General features: G+C 50.3%; 1 protein-coding gene across 3 annotated transcripts in view; it reads right to left on the bottom strand.

Moving 5' to 3' along the window:
* Positions 1-1,110: 1,110 nt before the first annotated feature.
* Positions 1,111-23,223, bottom strand: part of MYOM3 (myomesin 3) — a 51,012-nt gene continuing 28,899 nt past the window's right edge. For 2 of the 3 annotated variants that reach the window (XM_035019488.1, XM_035019490.1), the window contains exons 21-37: positions 21,168-21,282; positions 19,999-20,155; positions 19,228-19,337; positions 17,730-17,774; positions 17,107-17,243; positions 14,846-14,990; positions 14,641-14,700; positions 14,191-14,258; positions 13,010-13,120; positions 10,991-11,078; positions 10,415-10,453; positions 10,091-10,199; positions 8,779-8,942; positions 8,529-8,565; positions 8,317-8,339; positions 7,523-7,578; positions 3,480-6,506 (exon numbers count right to left, since the gene is read on the bottom strand). In XM_035019488.1, coding sequence (XP_034875379.1) covers positions 6,213-6,506; positions 7,523-7,578; positions 8,317-8,339; positions 8,529-8,565; positions 8,779-8,942; positions 10,091-10,199; positions 10,415-10,453; positions 10,991-11,078; positions 13,010-13,120; positions 14,191-14,258; positions 14,641-14,700; positions 14,846-14,990; positions 17,107-17,243; positions 17,730-17,774; positions 19,228-19,337; positions 19,999-20,155; positions 21,168-21,282 — 1,758 coding nt within the window. In that variant the 3' untranslated portion in view covers positions 3,480-6,212. Of the gene's footprint in view, positions 3,192-3,479; positions 6,507-7,522; positions 7,579-8,316; positions 8,340-8,528; positions 8,566-8,778; positions 8,943-10,090; positions 10,200-10,414; positions 10,454-10,990; positions 11,079-13,009; positions 13,121-14,190; positions 14,259-14,640; positions 14,701-14,845; positions 14,991-17,106; positions 17,244-17,729; positions 17,775-19,227; positions 19,338-19,998; positions 20,156-21,167; positions 21,283-23,223 lie in introns of those variants that run through there. The other variant, XM_035019489.1, reaches the window with a different exon arrangement.

Here is a 23,223-nt window from a genome sequence, read left to right as displayed (position 1 = left end):
CAATCCCAGGACCCCGGGACCATGACCTGAGCCGAAGGCAGACGCTTAACGACTGAGCCACCCAGGTACCCCCAGATAATGATTTTAAAGCAGCTATTATAGTTATTCTCTTTGCTCTAAAGTAAAATATGTTCATAGTGAAGGAAAAGATAAGAAACCTTAACAAAGAAATAGAACTAGAAGAAAGAACCAAATGGAAATTCCAAAAGTATAAAGCACAATATCTGAAATGTAAAAAGTCACCTAAGTTTCAAAGGATCATGAAGTGAGGGTGCCAGTCACCACTGAGGAATGAAGTAAATAAGCAAAATAAATGGTCCTGGGTCAAGGAACATAGAGAATAAGGAGAGGCTAGTTTGGCAGAGATGGGGCAGATGTCTGTGGTAGCTTTTAAAACATTCAAAAGTCTTATTTCTTTTTTCTGTTTAAAATATAATGCAAGTTTATTGTAGAGATTTTGAAAATACAGATAAGAGAAGAAAACAAGTATCTATTTTTTTTTTTGAAAACAAGTATCTATTATAATCCACCACTCAGATAATTCACTGTTAACATTTTGATGTTTATTCCTCTAGTATTCTAAAATATAGATCACCTTTATTTTAATCAAATAATTTCACACTCTATATATTATTTGAAATCTGCCTTTTGATGTTAAAACCAATCCTGAATATCTTTCCATGCCTCTAAATGTTTTTTTGCAACATCATTTTTGATGATATGACTGGATTGTAATTATATGTTAAGTATATTAGTGTTACATTTTCCATATTGATTACAAATAATTTTCTCAGTTGGTTTTGCTTTTTATACAAATTATGGTGTGCCTATGCTTTCCTCAGTTCGCAATAGTCCAATAAAAATTTAAAAAATCAAAATTTTTGATTTTGACTAAAATTTTCTTAGTAAAAAAAAAAATCAAATTTTTATGCAAGTTATGATGTGCCTATGCTTTCCTCAGTTGGCACTAGTCCAATAAAAATAAGCTACTGGGTGACACAGTTGGTTAAGCATCTGACTCTTGGTTTCGGCTCAGGCGGTGTTTTCAGGGTTGTGAGATCGAGCCCCAGCTTGGGCTCTGTACTCAGTGTGGAGTCTGCTTGAGATTCTCACTGCCCCTCCCACTTGTGCTCTCTCTCTCTCAAATAATAAATAAATAAATCTTTAAAAAAATCAGCTACCATCTCTCTGGGTAGCCATCTGTTAAATGGAATTTCCCACGTGGGCAGGGTCCGTGTCTGGTTTGTTCATCTTCATATTGCCAGCACCTAGCATATTGCCTGGAGTGAAATAGCTACTCAATAAAAGTATGTGTTGGCTGATCAACTAACTTCCAACCTGTGCCCCTGAGGGGAAGGCCCAAGGTACCATCACTGTCTGCTGGCTTCCATTCTTGCCATGTAGCTGGTCTGTTTTTGATCTAATAATTCATGCTCTTGGACCAAGCAATTCCTCTTCTTGAGTCTATCTGAACTTTTTCAGAGATGTAGGCAAAGGTCTATATATAAGGTGTCCATCTTCTATTTATAACAGGGAAAAATTGGAAACTATTTCTAGGAATATGGAAATGATACATAATTACATAATAGACAAACACAAATATGGGTTTTTAGAATACTTTTTGGTACTGTGAAAAAATTCTTATGATTTAATGGCATATGAAAAGTCCAGAATGTAAAATTATAAGATTTCCCAACTCCGTTAAGATTAGCAGGAAATATACCAAAAAATATTAATAAGTGGTATGTGAATTGGGAATGCTTTCAGCTCTAAGGAACTGAAACTCTGATTTATGGTGCCATAAATACAGAGGGGTTTATTTTTCTCTCATAAGTTGTCTAGAGGTTTGAGGGAGTGCTCGAGAGTGGCAGCTTGGTGATGTTAGGTATGGCATTTCACAATTCTGTTTTCCTTATGGTCACAAAATGGCTGCCCCAGCTCCAGGCATCATGTCCACATTTAAGGCAGGAAGGAGGAAGGGGAGTAGCACGGTGCCTGAAGTGTCTGTCCCTTTTATCAGGTACATCTAGAGCCTACCAAGGTGCCCCAGCAGATTTTTGCTTAGGTCTCTTTGACCAGAATTGCGTCCTGGGGCTGTCTCCATCTACAAGGGAGCCTGGAGAAGTGAATATTTAGCTTTCCAGTCTCCAGAGTGGAGGCTGCAGTGGGGAAGAGGTAGGAATATCTGTTATGTTAATTAATAAACAGTGTCTTTTACTCTGCTTATTTCTGGTTGGTGGGCTTATGGACGTTTTTACTTTTCTTCTTGGTTCTTTTCTGTTTTATCTAATTTATCTGCAACCCACCTGCATAATTTCTATAACTGAAAAAAAATACAACAGATGCTACTTTAGAAATTCCTTGTGAAGTTGTGGGCTTCCATCTCTGGAAGCATCTGTATTGTCATCAGTCACAAATGTGCAGAAGAAACTGCTGAATTCAGAGGAAGCTGGACTGACCCATCTGCCGTCCCCCTGCCCCGGCCCCCAGTTAGGCACTGTGCTAGTTACTCGGCCAACATCCCTTCGCCCAGTTCTCACAACAGCCACCTTTTCCAGAAGAGATGCAGGAAGATTACATAATTAAGTCACACACAGAATAAAGCAAAGCCAAGTCTCAGATGATGGCACCAAGCTTTAATTTTGTATATTCCTGCCACATAGCAAGCTCAGTAAAGATTGTGTTGAATGAGTGCAGAGTAGATAAATCATTTGGATGTGCAAATTTTTTTTTGATGTAATGGATTTCATAAAAATTTCTAAAAATTATGCTCCTCCAAGGATACCACTAAATAAATGAATATCCAAGCCACACACTGTAAAATACATTGATTTTTTTTTAACTACAGCTATTACTTGGTAATGATTTCTTGTAGTGTATCGCGCTAGCACTAATTTTAATTAGTGTGATCGAAAAATAGACTGTTCTAGATTGCCTGCAAGAGAAGAACTCTGCTCTCTTGCCTGTGTCTAATATCCTTGACTAATACCTGGATAAAAAAAAAAAAATGTGACTCCAGATGAAAAGACAGCTGAGGATTTGTTTCTCATGGAGTCTTTAAAATCTTTAATTATGAAAAATTTTAAACGTATACAAAAGTAGAGAGAATGGTAGTAGAACAGTTTGTACCCACCCAGATTCATGAATCATCAAGATTTTGCTTGCTCTTTCATTTATCTCCCTCCTTCTACCTAAAAAAAAAAACAAAACAAAACACAACGAGTATTTTAAAACAAACCCAAAGACTCATTTCGCCATGAACATTTCTATAATTGGAACAAAAAGGCTTTTGAGTGGCCTCATGTTTCTTTCTTTAGATCTGCTCACATAGGAAGAAATGACATGCAAGTCGGGCCGGCTCCATGACATGAAAGAGGCCCAAGAGCGGAGGGGCACATTCCTTCCACGCTGTGCAATTTGTTTTGCTCTCAACCCAGGGCCCTCCTTTGCTGAAACTCCTCTGGCCTTAAGATTTATACTTTTTTTTTTTTTTTCCAAATGCTGAAAATAAAATATCTGGCTTCCTCTAGCTAGAGACATCTGGGGAGTGTTACTTCTGAAAGTATTTTTGGCATGAAAACGTCACCTAAGTTACTGGAAGTGATTTGGAGAATTTAAGGTATTGAAAGCATCTGATGAGCATGGTGGCTGAGGCCGAGTGGGTAGAGAGGTTAATTATTACCCCGGCCAGTCATTTCTCATTAGGATTCTTGCTCCCTGTGCTCTTCCTGTTTACTCTTAGGTCTTAATGCTTAGGTTAAGGATTGCACCCAAGGCTGGTATGTGGAAGGTGGTAGAACAGGTACCTGTAGGGGACGAGAGGCTGGGGGTGGGATAAAGAGGGGAACCCACTGGCCATCCTTCCTCTAACCCTGCCTAACTCCCTGGAAGTCCAGCATGTTGGGAGACCCACAGACGACTCCTGGGGAATGCTGGGATCATGTGTTCACTGATGGGCTCCACCAGATAAGAGACGCAAAGTTCTGACTTTCTGAGTCGCACGCAGGGTACCAGGGATTAGGCTAGACTGAGATGTTTCCCAGGATGAACCATTACAAGAATAATATAAAGAGCGAGTGGGAACTGTAGCTAAGGAGGAACCATAGGGGTGCTGAGAGCAGCCTAGGCCGGGGGTAGGAGTGGAGGCCATTGGGAACAGGCTAGGAAGGGGAGAAGATGAAGACCAGTGGTTTGGACATTGCTCAGGGGTGGCGTGGTGGGGCAAAGCATCCTCTGAACCAGGACCCAGGGATTCTTGTTCTTGTCCTGACTCTGCCACTTACCATTTGGGCTCTCAACTGCCCTATCTGGGAAAATGGAGCCAATGATGCTGTTGCATTTGATCTGATGAGCAATGAGATAGGAGAACGCTGCATAACCTTTGAAGTGTCGTATGCCTGTGACCATCATGATCTCTGCCTGCCTCCTCCCTGTGTGGGGATGATCTTGTGGAGGAGATGCTAAAGTGCCTTGTGTTAAGACGAAGTACATACATAAGCAAATGTGAGGCTGGTATGGTTCTAAGCAGGAAGGGCATGGATACTGTGCTTTCTGATCTCTTTGAAATGTGTGACATTTTGCAGTGACTCATGAAAGAAGCCAAGTCTCCTCTGAGATCCCAAGTACAAGAGGGGGAGCAGGGGCGAGGATAGAGCCTTCTTTTTCACCAGGTATGAGAAAAGCAAAGCAAGAGAGTGAGGTTCAGAGAGGTAAAAAAACTCTTAGGGTCAGCTGGAAGGGCCCTCAGAAATTGCCCAAGAGCGCACAGCGAGCGTGTGGATTCAACCCTAGGTATGGGTGTCTCCAAGATCTGCACACTTCCCATGCTTGCTCCCAGCCAGAGACAGTCACATTCCCCCCACCCCCCTCGCTGAATACCAGGTCTGGCTGTGGCAGATAGCCTGGAGCGGGAGCCTCGGGGGGTGTACATTAACCCACCACGCCTGCCTGCGTCTATAGGTGGCAGATGGAGGAGGGATTCATTTCATCCTCAAGGTCGGGAGCCAGTTCAGAAATCAGAGGTGGGGGTTATCTCCTGGTGGTGCGAGTGTTGATGATGAGTTTTATTTTATCCTTTATAATTTTCGAGGTTTTCCAAACTATTACAACAAACATCTATAATTTTATAAACCCCACTCCCTCCAAATCTTATTTTAAAAAAAGACGGAAACAGGAGGGCTGAGACATGCCCAGCTCTGGATTGAGGTCCATTGGGCAAGGCCAACCAGTATCTATCATGCCAGGCAGAGGCCCCGAGCTGGGAGAGGTCCTGAGGTCGTTGTCCTCTCCAACCTGGCACCCAAGGCCACAGCTAAGCAGCATCGCCCCACCTCCGGAAATGTCCTCCCAATACCGTTGCCAAATTGGACTCGTTTTTCAGGGTCCAACACCAATTCCGCTAGGTCCGTGAAGGTGTTTTAAAGCCCACCTTCCCCCACCGGGACGGACATCTGTCTCCCCCCTCTGACCACTAGTGGCACTTTCTTTGGATCCGTTTTGTCATCCTTATCTGCCTGTCCTGGAGTCTTTTGTATCCAGGTCTGTCTCTCCATCTGTGCTGAAGCCTCGAGGGTGGGGCCTGCATATCATTTATCTTTGAGCTTCCAGTGATCTCCTCCGCCTGGCACAGCTGGAGCTCGGATGAATGTGTGTTGAACTGAAGGGAATTGAAAATACAGACCCCTAAAGGAGGGATATGGCCCTCCAACCGTTTACGGCAGGGTGCCTCAACCTCGGCAATATTGCCCTTTGGGGTCTGATAATTCTACGTGGCGGGGAGCTATGGTTTAGTAGCGTCCTTGGCCTCTACCTACCAGATGCCAGAAGACACGTCTGGTTGTGACAACCAAAAGTTTGGACATGGCCAAATGTCCCCCCGGAAGGCAAAGTGCCTCTTGTTGAGAACCCCTGGAATATGGTTGATAAAGGGTTTTTCAGAAACAATCCCTTGGAGTAGGAATTCCCATTTAGCAGATGAGAAAGGCGAGGCTCACGCAGAGTTTGGACTGGGAGCGGAGTCTTGCCGACCCCACGACCCCGAGACCGTTCAGGACCCCAGCGAGGTCTTTGCTTCTGTGCTTTGGTGTGCTCGCTCCACTCTCATCCCTGCTTCCCCCCCATCCTGGGTTCCACCCTGTCCCCTTCCCCCCTGCCTGCCCCCATGGCCTGTGCCAGGCTGTGACATACTGGTTGACCCCGCTGGTCCATGCAGACTAGACCACAGGTGGTGCTTCAGCATGTCCTCTCGTCTTCTTCAGCACCTTGGCCTCCTCCCCGTGCTTAAACACGCTGATGGTGACCTGGCCCGTCTCAGAGCCATACTTATTCTTGACGAAGACGCCATAGCGCCCACTGTCCTCACTGTTGACCCTCTCGATGGTGATGGTGACCTCCGAACCCCTCACTTCCATGCGGTAGCGGTCAAGGAAGGTGACAGGCTGGTCATTCTTTATCCAAGAGATTTCAGGGGTGGGGTCTCCCGAGATGACACAGGTCAGGCACAGGGTCTGTAGGAGAGGACAGGAAGGGAATGCTCAGTCTCGCCTCCTTCTAATCACACTTGGCGTTCACCTTCACTCCCCCAGACAGCTCCCAGTACAAGTTGTTCCTGGTGATAAATTTATTGCCTGTGTTCTATTGTAACCCATAAAAGGAGAACATTAAAGGGAGAGACATTTTATTTTAATCCCACATCCTCCATCCTCAAGTTTTCTACAGAAATACTTACTAGTTAGAATTTCAGACCATCATTACCCTAGCAATCATCTGCCCCACATTGGCCTGAATTTTGCTTTATTGCTTTTTGTCGCATATATGCCATTATGATTTTACCATGCAAATAAGACTATATTGCTTTAATACGAAGGTTTATGAATTGGGTATGAAAATTCTTGAACAAGCTCTAACACAGAGCACTATAGTGTAATGATCAAACACTGTCTGGAGCTGAGCACATGCAGACTCTGTGAATCTCAGCTCTGTCCCTTCCAGCTGTGTGACCCTAGGAAAGTCTCTTGACCTCTCTGGGTCTCAGTTTGCTCAGCTATAAAGAGTGACTAAGAGTGGTAATAATACTCTACTTCCCATGGTTGCCTTGATGGTTAAACAAACGAAAGTATGTACACGTATATGGAACAGTGCCTGGCACAAAGTAAGCACCATACAAACATGAGCGATCATTTTCTAGAACAATAGGCTTGCATACTTTCAGGTCTAGAGGGGCTTTTAGGGATCCTCTAGTAGAACTCCTACGGAAATGGAAATGGAAGTTCACAGGCAAAAGTCTGTGATGCCCAGGGCCACCTCCAGAGGTGGGATGAACACCCCCAGGAGCCTGACACCAGGCTCAGTGTTTCCTTTATACCACACGCGACCAGCGAGTTGTGGTCCCTTGGCCAGGCTCTGGTGGAGCCAGCTCCTTTGGCTCTTGAATCCACGGTGCTACTCTGTATCATGATCTCTGATGGGTACAGAGGGAGTGCAGAGGGGGTACTGCTCGCCACAGGCTGGGGTTGCTCTCTACCTTATCTTCCATGATGGTGGCTACATCTGGCAAGCCCCTCACCACTTTGGCACGATCTGGAAGGGAACAGAGAGACTCCAGTGATGAATGAATTCCTGCCACTGCTTCCCAGAATCAGGTCCCACAGAGTTGGGGTTCTTTTTAAGCCATGTTTTCTTTTCTCTCTTTTCAGCATTTTGGGTGGAAATCTTTAAATTTGCGTTACATGTTTCCTTGCCTTCCCAAACAGAAGATGGGGGACATACTGTGCTTCTGTTATTGCCTTGAAGTGATCCTTATAATGGATGGTACCTGGAGGGGATAGTAGGGTGCCCCTGCCCTCAAGAGCGGGGAAGGAGGAACTGACTGGGGACACGTGATGAAGCTAAAGTATGTGGACTTGGCAGTGGCATCCCTGCTGCTCCGCGGCCAAACCACGTCCCTCTGGGGTTGGGCCTGTGTTCCGGACCAGGTGAGGCCCCAGTGCCCCGCCAGCCAGACCGGCTTCAGCTCCGGAGGTTGTCCCTTCCCCAGGCCTCACGAGAGAGCCCGCCCAGCCTCATTCCTGTCAGGCCCGGCCTTTCAGGCCTCGGCTGCTGCCCTTGACCTTGTCTGTGAGCCTGCTCGGTCCACACCCACCATCTCCGCTATCCTTGGACCCCTTATCCATCCGTCTGCCTTTGTGCTGCCACCGCCCACAGCCACACAGACCCCACGGGGGAACCGGGACTTCAGATCCCTGCTGGGAGGCATAAACTCATGGGAAGCTGCCCCAAACCCAGACACGAGAACAACAGAAATACGAGGGGACTTACTCTTCTCAATGATGGCCAAGGCTCTGAAAAACAGAAATGGGAAAAAGGCTCGAGTTTCATTTGTTAAAGATCAAGCCTGCCCTGGGTAGGGGTGGGGGGGTGACAAGGGAAAGGTGGAGCTGGCCAAGGCTCCCGGGAAGGGGTCCTGTACCCAGCTCATGCCATATCCCCAGGGGCCTATGATTCACACAAGAAATGCAAAGGGCACTTACTTCAGTCTCTGGTGCTCAGCCAAAGCATCATCAAAAGCTGCCAGAAGGAAAGAGGGGGAGGGAAGGGGAGCGTCAGCCCCTCAGCCCCTGTGACCTGCAGGTACAGGGCTTTGCGCCCACTGTTCCTCCACTGTCCTCCCCACCCTGTGTTCTCTCGGGGCAGTGCCCAGATTGGGTGGGGAGATAGGAGTCCCCTTCCCCCGCAAAGACCATGGGATTTTCTAAACAGGTTTCTCTGTGGCCAGCTCACCTTGTCCCGAGAGATCAGTTGAGAGCTGCCGGGTTGCCTTCCCCGCGGCTATTTCCAGGGTGTATTTGCCCTTGTCTGAGTCTTTGGGGTCCAGGATGTGGAGCCAGATCTCATCCAGTGTGGTGCCAGCCCTTATGCGGTCACCACTCTCCAGGCGCTTTTCTCTGGATATGAGGACAAAGAAGCGTTTGACTCGGCTCAGCTCATCGTGCTGGCTGGCTGTGGGGCTACAGACACCCCCTACCCCAAACTCCTCTCCTAGGGTTTTGTTTCCAGATCTGCGGGCTGGCCATCCATCTATCATTCATTCATTCATTCATTCGTTCGTTTGTTTGTTCAGCAAATCTGTGGCACATCAGCTATGTTCCAATGCCGAGTCTGGACTTGTGACACGTCCTGTAGGCTAGGGATCCAAGGAAACGGCGCTCCCGGGTCAGTGCCCACTACCTCCTCCACCCTCGGGGGTCACTTCCTCACCTTGTCATTCTCCTTAGCTCAAACCCTTCTAGTGTTTCTTCGAACAATCACCCTTCCCCAGCCCTTAAAAACCATAGAAACTCCTTCCTTTCTTTACTTAAACGTCATTCCTGGAGACACCATGTCTTCAGTGTTGGGTCACAGAGGTGACACCTCTGGACTGGATCCTTGGGCTCAGTAACTCTAGCTGGGAAAGGAGTCCTTGGTTTGGGCTCTCACGCATTTGACAAACTTGACCAAGTCAGTCTAGCCTTCTCCATAGGGCAGGTGCAGTAATGTCTGCTCTGCGAGGCTGAGGCATGCAGATAATAAGCAGCCCTGGGAAAAGAATGCTCTCAAACTGTCTGTGGTCACTTAGCTCCTGCCTGCCAGCCAGTCTCTGTGGGTAACCTATCCATCCTGCCTTCAAGCCCTGGCAGTCAGTCAGTCGTCAGCCCCACAGGTCCCTCTGCCTGTACCTCTTCCCTCAGCCCAGCTGCCTGAGTTTGCTAGGTCTGCAAAGACCCAAAAGGGCAACCTTGACCCACCTGACCATCTAGTTTTCCTTCCCTCCCCCAGTTCCCAGATGCTGCTCTAAGACAATGATCCTTCTGTGGCCATGGATGTTCTGGAAAACTGCTTTTATCACTAGGGTTCTGACCTTCCCTGGGGAACCTCCCTTCTGTGCCTTTAATTGCTGTTCCCTATCCGTGACTCCCTCTGTGGACAGTGTGACTGGTGGGAGACCTTGTCTCTGCCAACCCCTTGGGACTGGACTCTGGGGCGGATGCTGCCTGTCCTCCCCCACCCTCTACCCCCCAAGCCTGGCTAGGGCTCCAGGGGAAGGCCAACTTACTTGTGGAACCAGGTGGTTTTCATGTACTGGATGTCAAAGTACTTGACCTTGCTGAAGATCCGGATCCCCTCCTCGGTCCCCTGGATTTTCAGTGGGGTCGCAGAGAGGGCTGGGGAGGCAAAGGAGAAGGCCAACGTCCTTTGGGCGGCACATTTTGGGGCCAGCCAGCTCACCCTGCTCTAGGGGTGTGCTGGGGGGAACGTGTCATTGCGAGGAGGCAGGAACTTCTCCCTCAATCTTTGAAGTTGGAAATGGTTGGAGGTGCCCTGGAGGCTGTTTGCATCAGGACAGGGCTGAGCAAAGTGCAGAGGGAGGCTTGCTTACCACCAATCCTGCCCAGCTCAGTGAAGATGGCATCCAGGGCTAGAGGAAGAGAGAGAGAACGGTCAGCTGATATAGGCCCCTCCCAGGGACATGCCAGGGGTGAGCATGTCCCTGGAAAAGGCTGGTGGAACTCACGAACAGCTCAGGGCACAGGGAGCTCTGCAGGATGACTCCCATGGCTTGGGGTGAGGGGGTCTGGGGCACTCACTGATTGATGGGGCAGGGGAGCACCATGGATGTAGGGCAAATGGGCCAGCCTGACAATTTTCTTGAGGCTGGGCCAACCAGCCTGATGAGGAGTCTGGGGCCCAGTGTGGGGTGGAGGAGTGAACTCTGGCTTTGGGTCTTGAAGCCTAGGCTCACTGGTAGATTGCAGAGAACATGGGTGTTGGTGTCAGAGTCCAGGCCCCTGCTACTGACCAGCTGTGCAGCCCTGGGCAGGTCACTTAGCCTCTCTGTTGCCCCCAAGTGATATGGGGATCCCATACATTTTACCCCACAGGTCATATCACATCTTTTGATTCTGTGTGATCCCCTGGGTCCTCCTGGCCCATCTCTAACATCGCCAGTTCCTACCTTCACCTGTGAGGTCCAGTATGGTGTCATCCTCCCCTCGATTGTCAGAAACCGTTGCTCTATAAATTCCCTTGTCCTCTTTGGACAGCTGGAAAGAAAAATGAGAGATGATGGGGTCAGAATGGGTTCTGGAAGGAGTGCAAATCAGCCTGGACTCCAGGCCTGTCGCTAACTCTCTGCATGATCTCAGGCAAAAGTCCTCTCCTCCCTGGGCTCAGTTTACCCATCTGGAATGGGTGATCGCTAAGGCTCCTTCTAGCTCCAGAGCTCTTTGATTCCAAGTTCAGGGCTTGTCTGGGCCTGGGGGGGGGGGTGAGGGGGAGTTGAGGGCAGAAGCAGACACCCCACGTTTGGATTCACAGGCAGCCGCGCCAAGCAGAGCATGAGGAACTCTCCTTGCAGAATCATCTGAGCTTTCATTCTCCCTGGACCCAGGGACCCCTCTGCATTTCTCCAGAAGGAAGTGTGTTATCTTCGGCCCAGGACAAGGGGCTCCTTTCTGGCACATGCTCATCATCCCCAAATGAAGTCTGAACGAACACTCAGCAAAGCAAGAACTTGGATTGTGCTTTGGAAGCATCTCCTGCAGGCCCCGGGAAGGACTCTCTGCTTCCCTGTCCCCTCCAAGGGGCCCTCCCACCCTGACTATCTCTACAGAGTGTGTTTTGACGCAGAATCCAAGGCAGAGACAGCTCGTAACCTGGGGCTCGAAGGGCTGAACCCCAATAGTCCTCTCTTATGTGCCCCCCCTCTCCCCAGTGAAGGCTCCAAAGTCCCAGCCAAGCCTGGGGGGAGAATGATTGGAGTGGCTTCGGACCCCACTCTCTAGCCTTGTGTCTTGGTATGTAAACCCTCTGAGCCTCCATTTACTCATCTGTAAAATGGTGGCATCATCCTTGCCCGGCTATGTGCTGTAGTTGCTGTGAGGATCAAGGGAGGTAACGCTTTATTTATTTATTTATTTATTTATTTATTTATTTATTTATTTTAAAGATTTTATTTATTTATTTATTTGAGAGAGAGAATGAGACAGAGAGAGAGAGCATGAGATGGAGGATCAGAGGGAGAAGCAGACTCCCTGCCGAGCAGGGAGCCCGATGCGGGACTCGATCCCGGGACTCCAGGATCATGACCCGAGCCGAAGGCAGTCGCCCAACCATCCGAGCCACCCAGACGCCCGGGAGGTAACGCTTTAGAAGCCAGAAAATTCTGTGCCAGTTAGACAGACTGCTGTAATAAGCCTCAGTAGCTGCTAAGCTCTGTGCGAGGAGCTTGCACTGTGGTGACAAAGGCCAAGTCCTGGCCAGGATCTGGGGGAAGACCCTGAGATCATGATTTCCTTCCCAGTGAGCAAACCTGCATTTGCTCCAGTCCCCCCGGGCGCCTCGTGAGGCCACAGAAAGCAGCAGCAGGGCAGGAAAGCACTGAATGTTTGAGAACAAGCCTTGTGTTTCGATCGTCACCAGGCCACCCTCCTCTGGAGGCCAGGAGGGGGTCGTGGGCTGGAGAAGGGAGCTCCAGCCCTGCTTTGCTCTGCCCAGCCCTGCCCCCCACAGAGAGAGCCTTCCTGTCCCGAATCCCAGACTGTTGGTTGAGGTGGGAATGAACCTTTGAGAGACAGCCTCCCTTCTGACCCATTCATGCTACAGATGAAAACCAAGGTCACAGAAGGACAGTGACTAGCCCCAGGCCACACAGTGGCAGGGCCAGAAATGGAATCCAAACAAAAGGAAAAATCAGTATTACTGTTTCTGTCTTTATTTAAAATCTTGCTATTTCCCCCTCCATGGGCTTTTATTTTTTTGCATTAATTTTGATTAAAAAATACTGCATGAAATGTTATTTATCTTGATTACTGAGTTTTTAGTGCCCCCGTACATTTTGTGCTCGAAGCGAGTGCCTCACTTGCTTCACCCTGGTCCTGGCCCTGCTCTGGACTCTGTGCCCAGTGCTCTGGGTGCTGCCTGGGGCGGGAGGGGGGGGTGGTGGTGTGAGACCTGAAGCTGGAGCTGCGCTTACCTCTTCAATGCACAGAGTTCCTACTCCAGTCTCTGGGTCGTACTGACCGTCCGGTGTCTCTCTCTTCTGGAAGAACCACTGGAAGTGGGTTTCCTTCTTGGTGTTGGTCGCCTGAGGGAGGTGGGGAATGAAGAGTCTCCCTCACACTTTCTCTTTTTAAGTAAAAACTCAACTCATTGGATCTTTTTTTTCCCCCCACAAACCTGACTCTCCCCCATCCCCACTCTTAGCTAATTCCTTCCTGGGTCTCAGCTATTCCTCACACCATATCTCCTCCGCTGGTTCTGCATTGTGGATTTTCACTAATGGTGTTCCCTCCGCCTTTTGATCTCTTCCCTCCTCCATTTTTCCTTGTAAGTGCCTATGCCTCTTACAGATGCAAGTTAGATGTCACCTCCTCCATGAGGCCTTCCTTAAAGCACGCCAGAGTGCCCCAATCATGATTAACCAATTTCTGGCACGTGTCTGGATCACAGCAGGAGGCATGCTGTTTTCCAAGGATCCTGCCTCGGACCCCTGGGCTCCTAGAGGCCTAAGGAGACCCCACTTCATCTTTGTATGTCCAGTGCCATGCAGAGTATCTGGTGCATAGTAGGGACTTCGAGTTCGCTGAATGGATATGATTCTGGGAGGGCACTCTCCCCTGCCCTTCCTGCCCTTCCCCAGTCATCTAAAGAGGCTGCTGGGTGCTGAGAAGGAGCCCCAGCTTTGCAGTCAGACAGACTAGGTTAAAACCATGCTCTAGACTCTACCTCTTAGGTGTGGTCTAGAGCTCTTTCTCTACTTGTTTTCTGATCCATGCTTATCTCACAACACTGAGCACAGGGTCTGGCAAGACTACTAATAAACATCAGGGAATCCCCCTTAATATATAGACCCCTCACTTGCTGCTCCCAGATGCCCAGGCCCCACAGAACCCCTTCCCAGAACAGCAGGGAGATCCGGCTGAAGGCTGATCCAAACCACACTAATTCGGCTCCGTGGGCTCTTGCGGGGTGGGAGTGGGGGGATAGTTTTGTTTTCCAGTTAAATGTGGTCTCCCTGGGGCTACTGCTCCTTGGGGTCAGCCAAGCACAGGAATTCGGGGAAGTGGGCAAGGACAGCCCCCAGACTTGGGGACGAGCCACACACTCCCCGCACTGGGCCAGGGGGCAGGGCTGGAGGCAGGGGCGGGGATTTGCCTTGCAGGTCAGCAGCACTTGGCAGTCCTCCGTGACCTTCCACTGCAAGGGCTCCTCGAAATACGGACCTGGAAGCGCAAAACAAACACGCCCACCGTCAGGGCTCCAGGCTCCTCCAGGGCGCCACCTGGTGGCGAGAGGGGCAGCCAGCGGGGGGCGGGCCGTCGGGGGGTGGGTGGGCAGCTAGTGACCACAGGCCCCCCAGAGTGGCCCCCTCCAAGGCAGGGACTGCGGCGAGGCAAGCTGGGTGCTAGGGAGCGAAGTGTAAGGAGGTGTCACTCTCAGGGCTGGATTGACTCTCAGTGCCACTCTTGCACGGGGACGGAACTGGATTGCATTGCAGTGGCCCTCCCTCTGGGACCCAGCGGGGCTGAGGGATCCAGCAGGTCCCCAGCAGGTCCCCAGCACTGACCACTGGCCTCTTTTGAACTTCACCCCAGAGGTTCTTACCCTGTTTTCTCTTCCAGTCTCTTCTCTTAGCTTCTGCTTTCCTCAGAAGTTTGTCAAAATCTGTGAACACAGAGGGAGGAACTGGCCTGAGCCGGCGGGAGCGCAGGTCCGGGGAGGGGCAGGAAGATGGACAGAAAGCCCCAGAGCGGAGAGTGGAGAGCTGAGGTCGGGCTTGGGGCAGGGGTGGGGGTTGGGCATGGCTGACCGTCATCCACCAGTGCCAGGGTGATCTGGTTTTTGGCTTTTCCATCCTGGAGCTGAGCGGTGTAGGACCCTTTGTCATCCTCCGACAGGTTCTGGATGATCACTTCCACCAGGCCCTTCTCTCGGATAAAATTGATTTTGCGGTTCTGGGGAGAATAAACCCGGAGAATCTTTTTTGCCCTTTCCTATCCCAGGGGATTTGTGCTGTGGGGCACAAATCAGGGCGTACTTGGACTTGGGGGGTGATATGTGCGGAGTGAGAAGCCTTTGGAGACCAGGGCGGGGGTCCTGGGAACACCCATGGGGCCCAGCAGGCACAGGAAAGAGTCTTGGGTGCTTGAATTAATTGCAATTAATAATAAGCCCCCAACCCCTACGGTGCCACATTTTCTACTTCTTTCTACAAATCCCCATAAAAGTATAAAGGATAATATAAAAAATGCCTGTGTACTTGTGACCCAGAAGTTTTCTTTTTTTAAAGATTTTATTTGACAGAGATACAGTGAGAGAGGGAACACAAGCCGGGGGAGTGGGAGAGGGAGAAGCAGGCCTCCCGATGCGGGGCTCCATCCCAGGATCCTGGGATCACGACCTGAGCCAAAGGCAGACGCTTAACGACTGAGACACCCAGGTGCCCTGCTACCCAGAATTAACACTCATTTACATTTTGTCGTGTTCTAACAGTTTTTAAAAGTTTTATTTTCTGGGGTACCTGGGTGGCTCAGTTGGTTGGGCGACTGCCTTCGGCTCAGGTCATGATCCTGGAGTCCCTGGATCGAGTCCCGCATCGGGCTCCCTGCTTGGTGAGGAGCCTACTTCTCCCTCTGACCCTTCCCCCTCTCATGTGCTTTCTCTCTCTCTCATTCTCTCTCTCTCAAATAAAATCTTAAAAAAAAAAGTTTTATTTTCCACATTTAGGATTGTATTCCCTCTGGATTTATTTGTATGTATGATTTGAGGGAGCCATCTCGTTTTATTTTTCTGTAGGGAAAACCAACAGTCCCAATGCTGTGCGCTGCAGAGTGCAGACTTGGTCACATATCCTCTACCATGTGCCAAGGTCATGATTAATCTTTATGCAGAACTTTTGCATCAGTTTTCTCATTTGCTTCTTCTGATTCTGGGACAACCAACTGTCATTGTACAGATACAGAAACTGTGGCACAGAGAGGTGAAGAGAGCTGCCCAAGGGCACACAGCCCTCAGGAGGTGGGTATGAGTCTTCTGACATCTAGCCCTGAGCTCTTTCTCCTCTGTTGAAACTGGTGCCCCTCTCTGTAACATATATCTTCTGATGGCCACTTTGCCACCCAGAGATGGAATGTGCAAATAACATGATGTCATGATTGAATCTCTCCTGAGATCAAAATTGCCATGTTTGTAAAAACAGTTGATTATGGGCAACTCGTGGCTCAATCTAATACAACCTACACACATGATTTTTTCCCCCAGAAAAGCAATGTAATACCACCACTGTAATATGATGAAGAAATAAAAGCCATATGTATTTCAATAGTAGATGCTCACTCATAATCTCACTCATGTTGCACTGATTTATAATGAACTGGTTTGAATTTAAGGGAAATTAAGTAAAGCAAGAAGATCAAAGGCTATTTTGTACGAGAAGAACAGGAAAATGAATGAAAGAGCGTAGGTAAAGTGGCTTGTAGAATAAGTCTCTATTTGGTGTATATTAAAACTGTGCAGGGGCACCTGGGTGGCTCAGTCAGTTGAGCGTCTGCCTTGGGCTCAGGTCATGATCTCAGGGTCCTGGAATCAAGCCTCACATCGGGCTCCCTGCTCAGCGGACAGTCTTCTTCTCCCTTCCCCTCTGCCCCTTCCCATTGGTTGTGCTCTCTCTCTCTCTCTCTCTCTCTCAAATAAATAAAAAGAAAATCTTTAAAAGAACCCCCAAACTGTGCAAAAATCCGTTGTATTTATATTACAGAATTAGGGTCTAGGCTTGGATAATTATGAGCATGAATGTAGGTTTTTAATCTTAAGAATGTCTGCTAAGATATTCAAAAGTTGTGTGTTTTGGGGGGGGCATGGGCATTCTTTATCTGTGGGAGAGTCCTTGCATTGGCAGGCAGCTAGCCCTGAGCCCTCCTCCACAACTAAAAGCCAGGTGTCCCACCCTCACCCCATCCCTGGGACAGCCAAAGCATGTGGCTGTTTCTGAAATGTGCACTAGGGGGCGGTGCTGGGACGCAGACATCCCGGGCAGGGGTACTTCCCCTAAGAGTCTGAGCCCCCATTTACCGGTGAGCTGAAGATCTCCTTCTCGTTGAAGATTAGATGCAGCTCAGCGGCCGGAGATAACTTTTCTACTTCTAGCCACAGCCGTACGTCTCCTTGTTCGAGGATGTCAACGTTCCAGCCGGAGATCAGCTTGATCGCTGCAAGGCAGAGGACACGGAGGAGGGGTGAGTGGGGCACCCTTCTCCCCTCCTCATTCCCAACCAGCCCCACCTTGAGAACACCCTGGGCATTTAACGGGCAAAGTGCTTGAAGCGTCTGAAGGCCATGCCACTCACTCATGTTGCACTGATTTGTAATGAACTGGATTGAATTTAAGAGAAGTAAAGCAAGAAGATCAAGAGCTATTTTGTAGGAGAACAGGGAAGTAGAGGTTTAGATGATCCAAAATCCAAACTACTAAAGAGCCAATGATAATGATTACAAGGAGACGAAACCATCTGCTCTGCCTTCCTTTGTACCCCCTCCCCTCCCTGCCAGCCGCCCCTTTCCCTCTCATGGACTGCTGACTCCCTGGGCCCCTGACTCTCCAGCCCCATGATGTTCCCGTCCTCTGCCCCTCCGCTAGGTTCCGGCTCTCCACCCCATTCAGCTCTGCTCAGGACACCCCAGTGGGCCCAGCTTACTTGGGTTCCTGATCTCATGGCTCAACTTCTTCAGCTTGTCCAACTCTGGGACAGGAAGGAACAAGGGGAAAAAACCAAAGAGAATGAAATGCCTGGGCAGTGGGGTCCACGGGAGCCATCCCAAGAGACTCCCCCCTCAACCCGGAGTCATTTGCTACACAGGAGGTGATGGTGAGCACTGTGGGCCTTGGCCCCGGGGCACCAAGGGGGAAGGGGGGGCTGCTGCGGGCCACCCTGAGATCAAGTGTCACCTCCTCCAAGAAGGGCCCACCAAATGCCAGGCTCCACGTTATGTCACCAGTCCTCACACAACGCTGTGGGGCGAGCATTGTTGCCCACCTCCCACCACTCCAGGCTCACTGGTCCCTGAGCCCCAGTGTTCCCCCACTGTAATATGCTGTCCCACCTTGGAGGGTCTGGCCCCTCTCCTGAGCACTTCAGTCTACAAGTCGCTAGGGCAGCTCGGTGGGGTGCTGTCTCTTCACTTACTGCTTCTGTGTGTTAGGTTTGTAGATTTGTCTCTTCTGCTAAGCTGAGCTCTGGACCTACATGAGTGCCTGGCACACAGTAGGTGCTCAATAAATATGTGTGGATGGAAGAATTGGCAGGGGTAGAGCCCATACTTCATTTTCCCATATAAGCCCCAGAGTCCTTAGTATGATGAGTCTGGACTCATGGCAAGTAAAAGCAAAATAAAACAAATCCCAAACATATCCTGTTTGTGGATGGCTTTCGTGCGCCTAGAATTGTGTGTGCGTAACATTGTTTCAGTTGGGGCAGCCAGGGGGGATTATCATGTCCCTTTACAGATGAGCAAGCTGATGTCCAGAGGGGTGACATGACTTGCTCAACATCAAAGAGCCAGGAAACTGTGGAGCTGGAATTGGAACCTGAGCCTGTCTGGCTTCTGCTTCTTAACAAAATCAGAGGGTCTCCTGAGCAACCAGCAGGGGAGGCAATGGGCTGTCCCTCAGTTACTCTGGAGACAGCAGAGAGTGCGTCTTGTCATCATCTGCACCGGCTCCAGTTCTGCTTAAATCATCAAACATGGATGCCCCTTGAGACGCGGCATCTACTCTCTGGTTTGCCACAGTCCCCACTGCTCCCTATTGTCACCTTCATTCCTCAGACCAGCTGCCATTTGCAATTTATGCTCACACTGCACTGTTGTATTTCTGGGGCTACAGAAGAAGGTGAAAGGATTCTGGCACCTTTGCATTTATCGAACGTAGAAAAAGGAAAGAGAGACAAGAAGGATGTGAACTCCACCAAGCAGGGATTTTTGACTCTTGCGCCCACTGATGGAATCCCCACTGGCACATGGCAGGTGCTCAATAAATCCTGATTAATTGACTGGCTGGCTGAATGGGCATCCTTCTCTGGAAATTGCTGCTTTATTAATTTTTGTTTCTTCTTGCCAGCCTCTGGGGACATTTGTGTTTGGGACTTCCTCTGGGCCCGTCTCTCTGGGGAGGCGGCAGTGGGGTGGGGGCTTTACCTTCCTCCGTCAGCGTGTGGCTGGCCGAGATGTCTTCATCAGCATCGGTGACCACCACGGAGTAGGTGCCCAAGTCCTCAAGGCCAGGCTCTTTCAGGATGACCTTGGACCTGGCAGACAGAGGAGAGCAGAGACTCAGGGAGGCGCCTTGTGCACTGGAGGCCTGGGAGCTGGAGTGCCCCCCCCCCCAGCCCTGGCCCCGGGAGGCAGCAGGGGTGGTTGCCTCCTTGCCCTGCCGTTGGGAGCCCTACCCAGGGCAGCTCTGGCCCGGCCCCTTCAGTGGCCCCGTTAGCCAGGCTCTCTTCTCATTGGCCGCACTGCCCAGTCTCTCCCCCCAGGGCTCAAGTCATTGTCTGGACTGGGCTGAAGCCAGAGCTGCTGGCGCTGGGGGAGGGAGATGTGGGGACATTTGACATCTGGTCCCAACCCCTCTTTTTACAGATGAGGATGCTGAGCCCAGACAACTTTTAAGAGCAAGTCAGCGTTTGCAAGCGCCCAGGCTAGAGACCAAGGTCTCCCTGGAAGCACACGTGCGAAGGCACATGCCATTCCTTGCAGAAGAAGAACTGCTAATGAATGTTGTCCTTTCTGCCCTTAAATGCACTGTCCCCCATTGCTCCCCAAGGTGGTGGCAGCATCCTTGGAGAGGGATCAGGCAGCCCCTGTCAGGTCCGTTATCTGTGAGTCCCGCCAGGTGGTCTCACCCATGAGCTCACCTGCCAACATTTGGGACCTGGGGATGGTTAGGCCGCACCCTCTCCCCTCACTTACTTGTTAGCTTTCTCCTCGATCTTGACCCTCTGGGGGTCTGGTGGGCCCTTGTAGTCCTTGGACCACTGAAACTCTGCCGAGTCAGGGGCCTCAGGAGCTTCGAAAGCCAAGTAGATAAAGCCTTCTTCATCCACACCAACCTTGATCTCTCGGGCATCTGAGGGCAGGATCCAAGGGCAGGGGGACATGGAACGTTTAGAAGCAATAAACCAGAGCATATACCTCCCTGCTAAACCTTCCCATGGCTGCCCATTGTGCTTGAATAAAATAATAACCCCGTCTCCTTGCTGTGGCCTCCAAGGACTTGTGATCAGCTCCTTCTCAACTCAGATGTCATACCTCCTCAGGGAGGCCCTCCCTGACTGCTCTGGCTAAAGTAAGCCCCACCTCACCATACCACCCTGCTCATTTACTTTATAGCACTTACTACCCTCCTAAATCATCACCTGATCATCATTTCCTTGTTTCCTGTCCATCCTGCCCCTCCCCTATGTGCGAGCAGGGGCTTTGCTTTCTCATCACTGCTGTGTCCCCATTGTAATGTGGGCATCACCAAAGATGTGTTGGTAAAAGAATAATAAGTAATGAATGAATAAGGAAAAGAATGGAAAGAGAACGTGCTTTACAGTTCGCAGAGCCGAGTGATTCCGTCATGGACTAGCTGTGTGACCAGATCACTTAACCTCGGAGCTACAACAAAATCAGTTCTAAGGTGGGGGCAGTGATTCCTCACTGAGGGGCTTGTGGGGAGGGCCAGGGCCGTGTGAGGATCTAGCTCAGCACCTGGCGTGTGTGGTAGGAGGGGACTCAGGAGTTGTGACTGCAAGACAGACAAAGCCTCATGGGGTAGCCGGAATGCTGTTGGGTATTATTTTAAACAACCACAAAGCGTTGTGTGAATTTATGAATACGGCATATGAAAGAAGGGAAGACCCCATCAAAGAGAAAGAAACGCTCATATCTTGGGGTCCCACAGAAAGAAACAGGAGTGGGGTGGGGGGAGAAACAGGAAAGAAGGAAAGGCAGAGCTGGATGACGTGGAGGGGGCAGTGGGAGGCGGTCCCTTCCTGCTACAGATCCACATGCTCCTCCCGGCCCTCCTCTGGCCCCCGCCTGTCCTCCGAGGCGCAGCCCGGCCATGTGGTGCTGGCACCTCTGCCCGCCCCTACCTGGCTTGTCTTCTAGGAGTATGGGGTCGGTGGGCATGGACAGTTGTCCCGGACCTGCCGAATTCACGGCCTGAACCTGGAACACGTAACTCTTCCCCGGCTGCAAGTCAGAGATCTGGGGGACGTGGAGGGGTGGGCGAGAGTGAGCATGAGGACAGCGAAGACCGGCCCTCCCTACGGCCCCGGCCGTGGACTGCAGGGAGCCCTTCTCGTGGAACTCCATGGGGTGCAGGCTGCCCTGGGGTGGGGGGCAAGCTAGGAGCGAGCGCACTGCCCTCCCCAGTCCCAGTTTGTAGTTGGTCCCTGCACAGGGATTACCTCCCACGCCTGTGGCCCCTGGAATTCTGCCCGCTCAACTCATCACCTGCTTCTCAACAAGAAGACACTCTCCTTTCCTGTGCCCCATCTCTCCAACCATCACCCCAGAGAGAAGCCTGGGGACCATCTCTGACATCTTTTTCTGGAGCCCTACCCACCTAATCACCGAGTTCATATTTTATTTCCCTAACATTTCTCGAACATGGCTTCTCCTCTCTGTGTCTCAGCCATGGCTCCGATTGAGGCTTCATTTCTCTTCACCTGGATTAGTCCAACAGTTTCCTAAATGGTGTCCCTGACTCTAGGCCCTTCCCAGTCTACCTTTCCTTCTGCCAATTTTTCCAAGATGCCGGTCTGATTGTGTTTAATTCTTTCAGCGGCCTTCAGGGTAAAGTTCAGATTTTGAGGTTTAGTTCCTGAAGTCTTCCTAATCTGGCCTCAGCCTTCTGCGCTCATACCCCTCTGGGGAACCCCTCCACGTGCCCACGTTCACCTCATCTGTTTCCCCTTTCACGGCTCCACGCCTTTGTCTTTGCTGAGCCCTCTACCTGGCATGTCCTCCCCTCTTTCTTGTCCTAGCCAATACCAACTCGTCCTGGACCACTCAGCTCAGGCAGATCCAAGGATTCCAGGAAGGGTCTCTTACCTTCCTCCTTGGAACTCCCAGAATCTCTTTGGACCCCTCTCAATGGTACAGTGCACAGTCTGGTAATTGCCTGTTGCCCCAAAGACCAAGACTTATTTACCTCTTTATGTCTAGGACCTGGTTCCAGACCTGGCACTAAGTTGGTGTCAAAAGGCATTTAGTAAATGACTGAGTGCCAGCCAATGACCCACAACGCAGAAATGGTGCCAAGTCACCGAGGCCCACCCAGTTCTGGCCTGGGCCAACCTATGTGGGGAGGCAGAGGGACCGTCCATCTCTCGGGGCTCTCTCGGGTCGGCTGCCCACCACTGGCTGATTCGACCGCAGGGAGCCTGGCCCCATGGAGCAGAAACCACAAGTCTCAGAGCATGCCCCTGGCCAAGGCTTGTCCTACCTGCTTCTGTTTTAGGTGGCCTTGCTGTTATTTTCTCGAAATTAAAGTGTTTTTTTTTTTCTCCCGAGTATAAAAGACATACACACTTGTTGGAAAAATATTAAAGCAATAGAGAAGAATATAAAAGGAAGGGTTACAGCCCCCCTGGCAGCCGCCCCCCCACCAGAGATCGCCAGAAATAACAATTTTGTAAAAATCCGTTTAGACTTTGAAATGCACATAAGCCATGAGAAACGTGGCGTGCATCATGTTTGTTAGTATCTTACTCTTTCCACATTGTTTTGGGCGTTTCGAACTTGCCTTCTTTTCTCTTGGTGCTAACTGATGGGATGCTCACCTGTGGTCTCGAGAACTGCTCACCCTCCTGCCCGTCGGTGAAAGACACCTCAGCAAAGTGAGCTGGAGAAGACATTCCCCCTTTCCCTAGAGCTCCAGAAAACAAAATCTAATCCACATCATGGAACTCTCCTCACCCTGTTCCTCAAACATGGGCGGCCCGTGAGCCAGGCTGGCTGCAGGGCTGGGCGCTGGGTGTGCGGAGGCGGCCCCAGGGACCTGGAGGTCTGGGACTCTGACTGATGGTCTAAGGTGTCGATCTGTGTGGTAGGAGGGGACCTCAGGAGTTGTGACTGCAAGACAGACAGAGCCTGTCTGCCGTGAGCATCTTTGTCCTTAGCTCTTTGCACACCTGCTTAATC

The sequence above is a fragment of the Mirounga leonina genome, unplaced genomic scaffold (genome assembly GCF_011800145.1).
Source record: "Mirounga leonina isolate KUSES-001 unplaced genomic scaffold, KU_Mleo_1.0 Mir_173, whole genome shotgun sequence".
Taxonomy (NCBI): Eukaryota; Metazoa; Chordata; class Mammalia; order Carnivora; family Phocidae; genus Mirounga; species Mirounga leonina.
The sequence above is the reverse complement of the archived record's forward strand: the minus strand, read 5'-3'. Positions and strand labels throughout refer to the sequence as shown.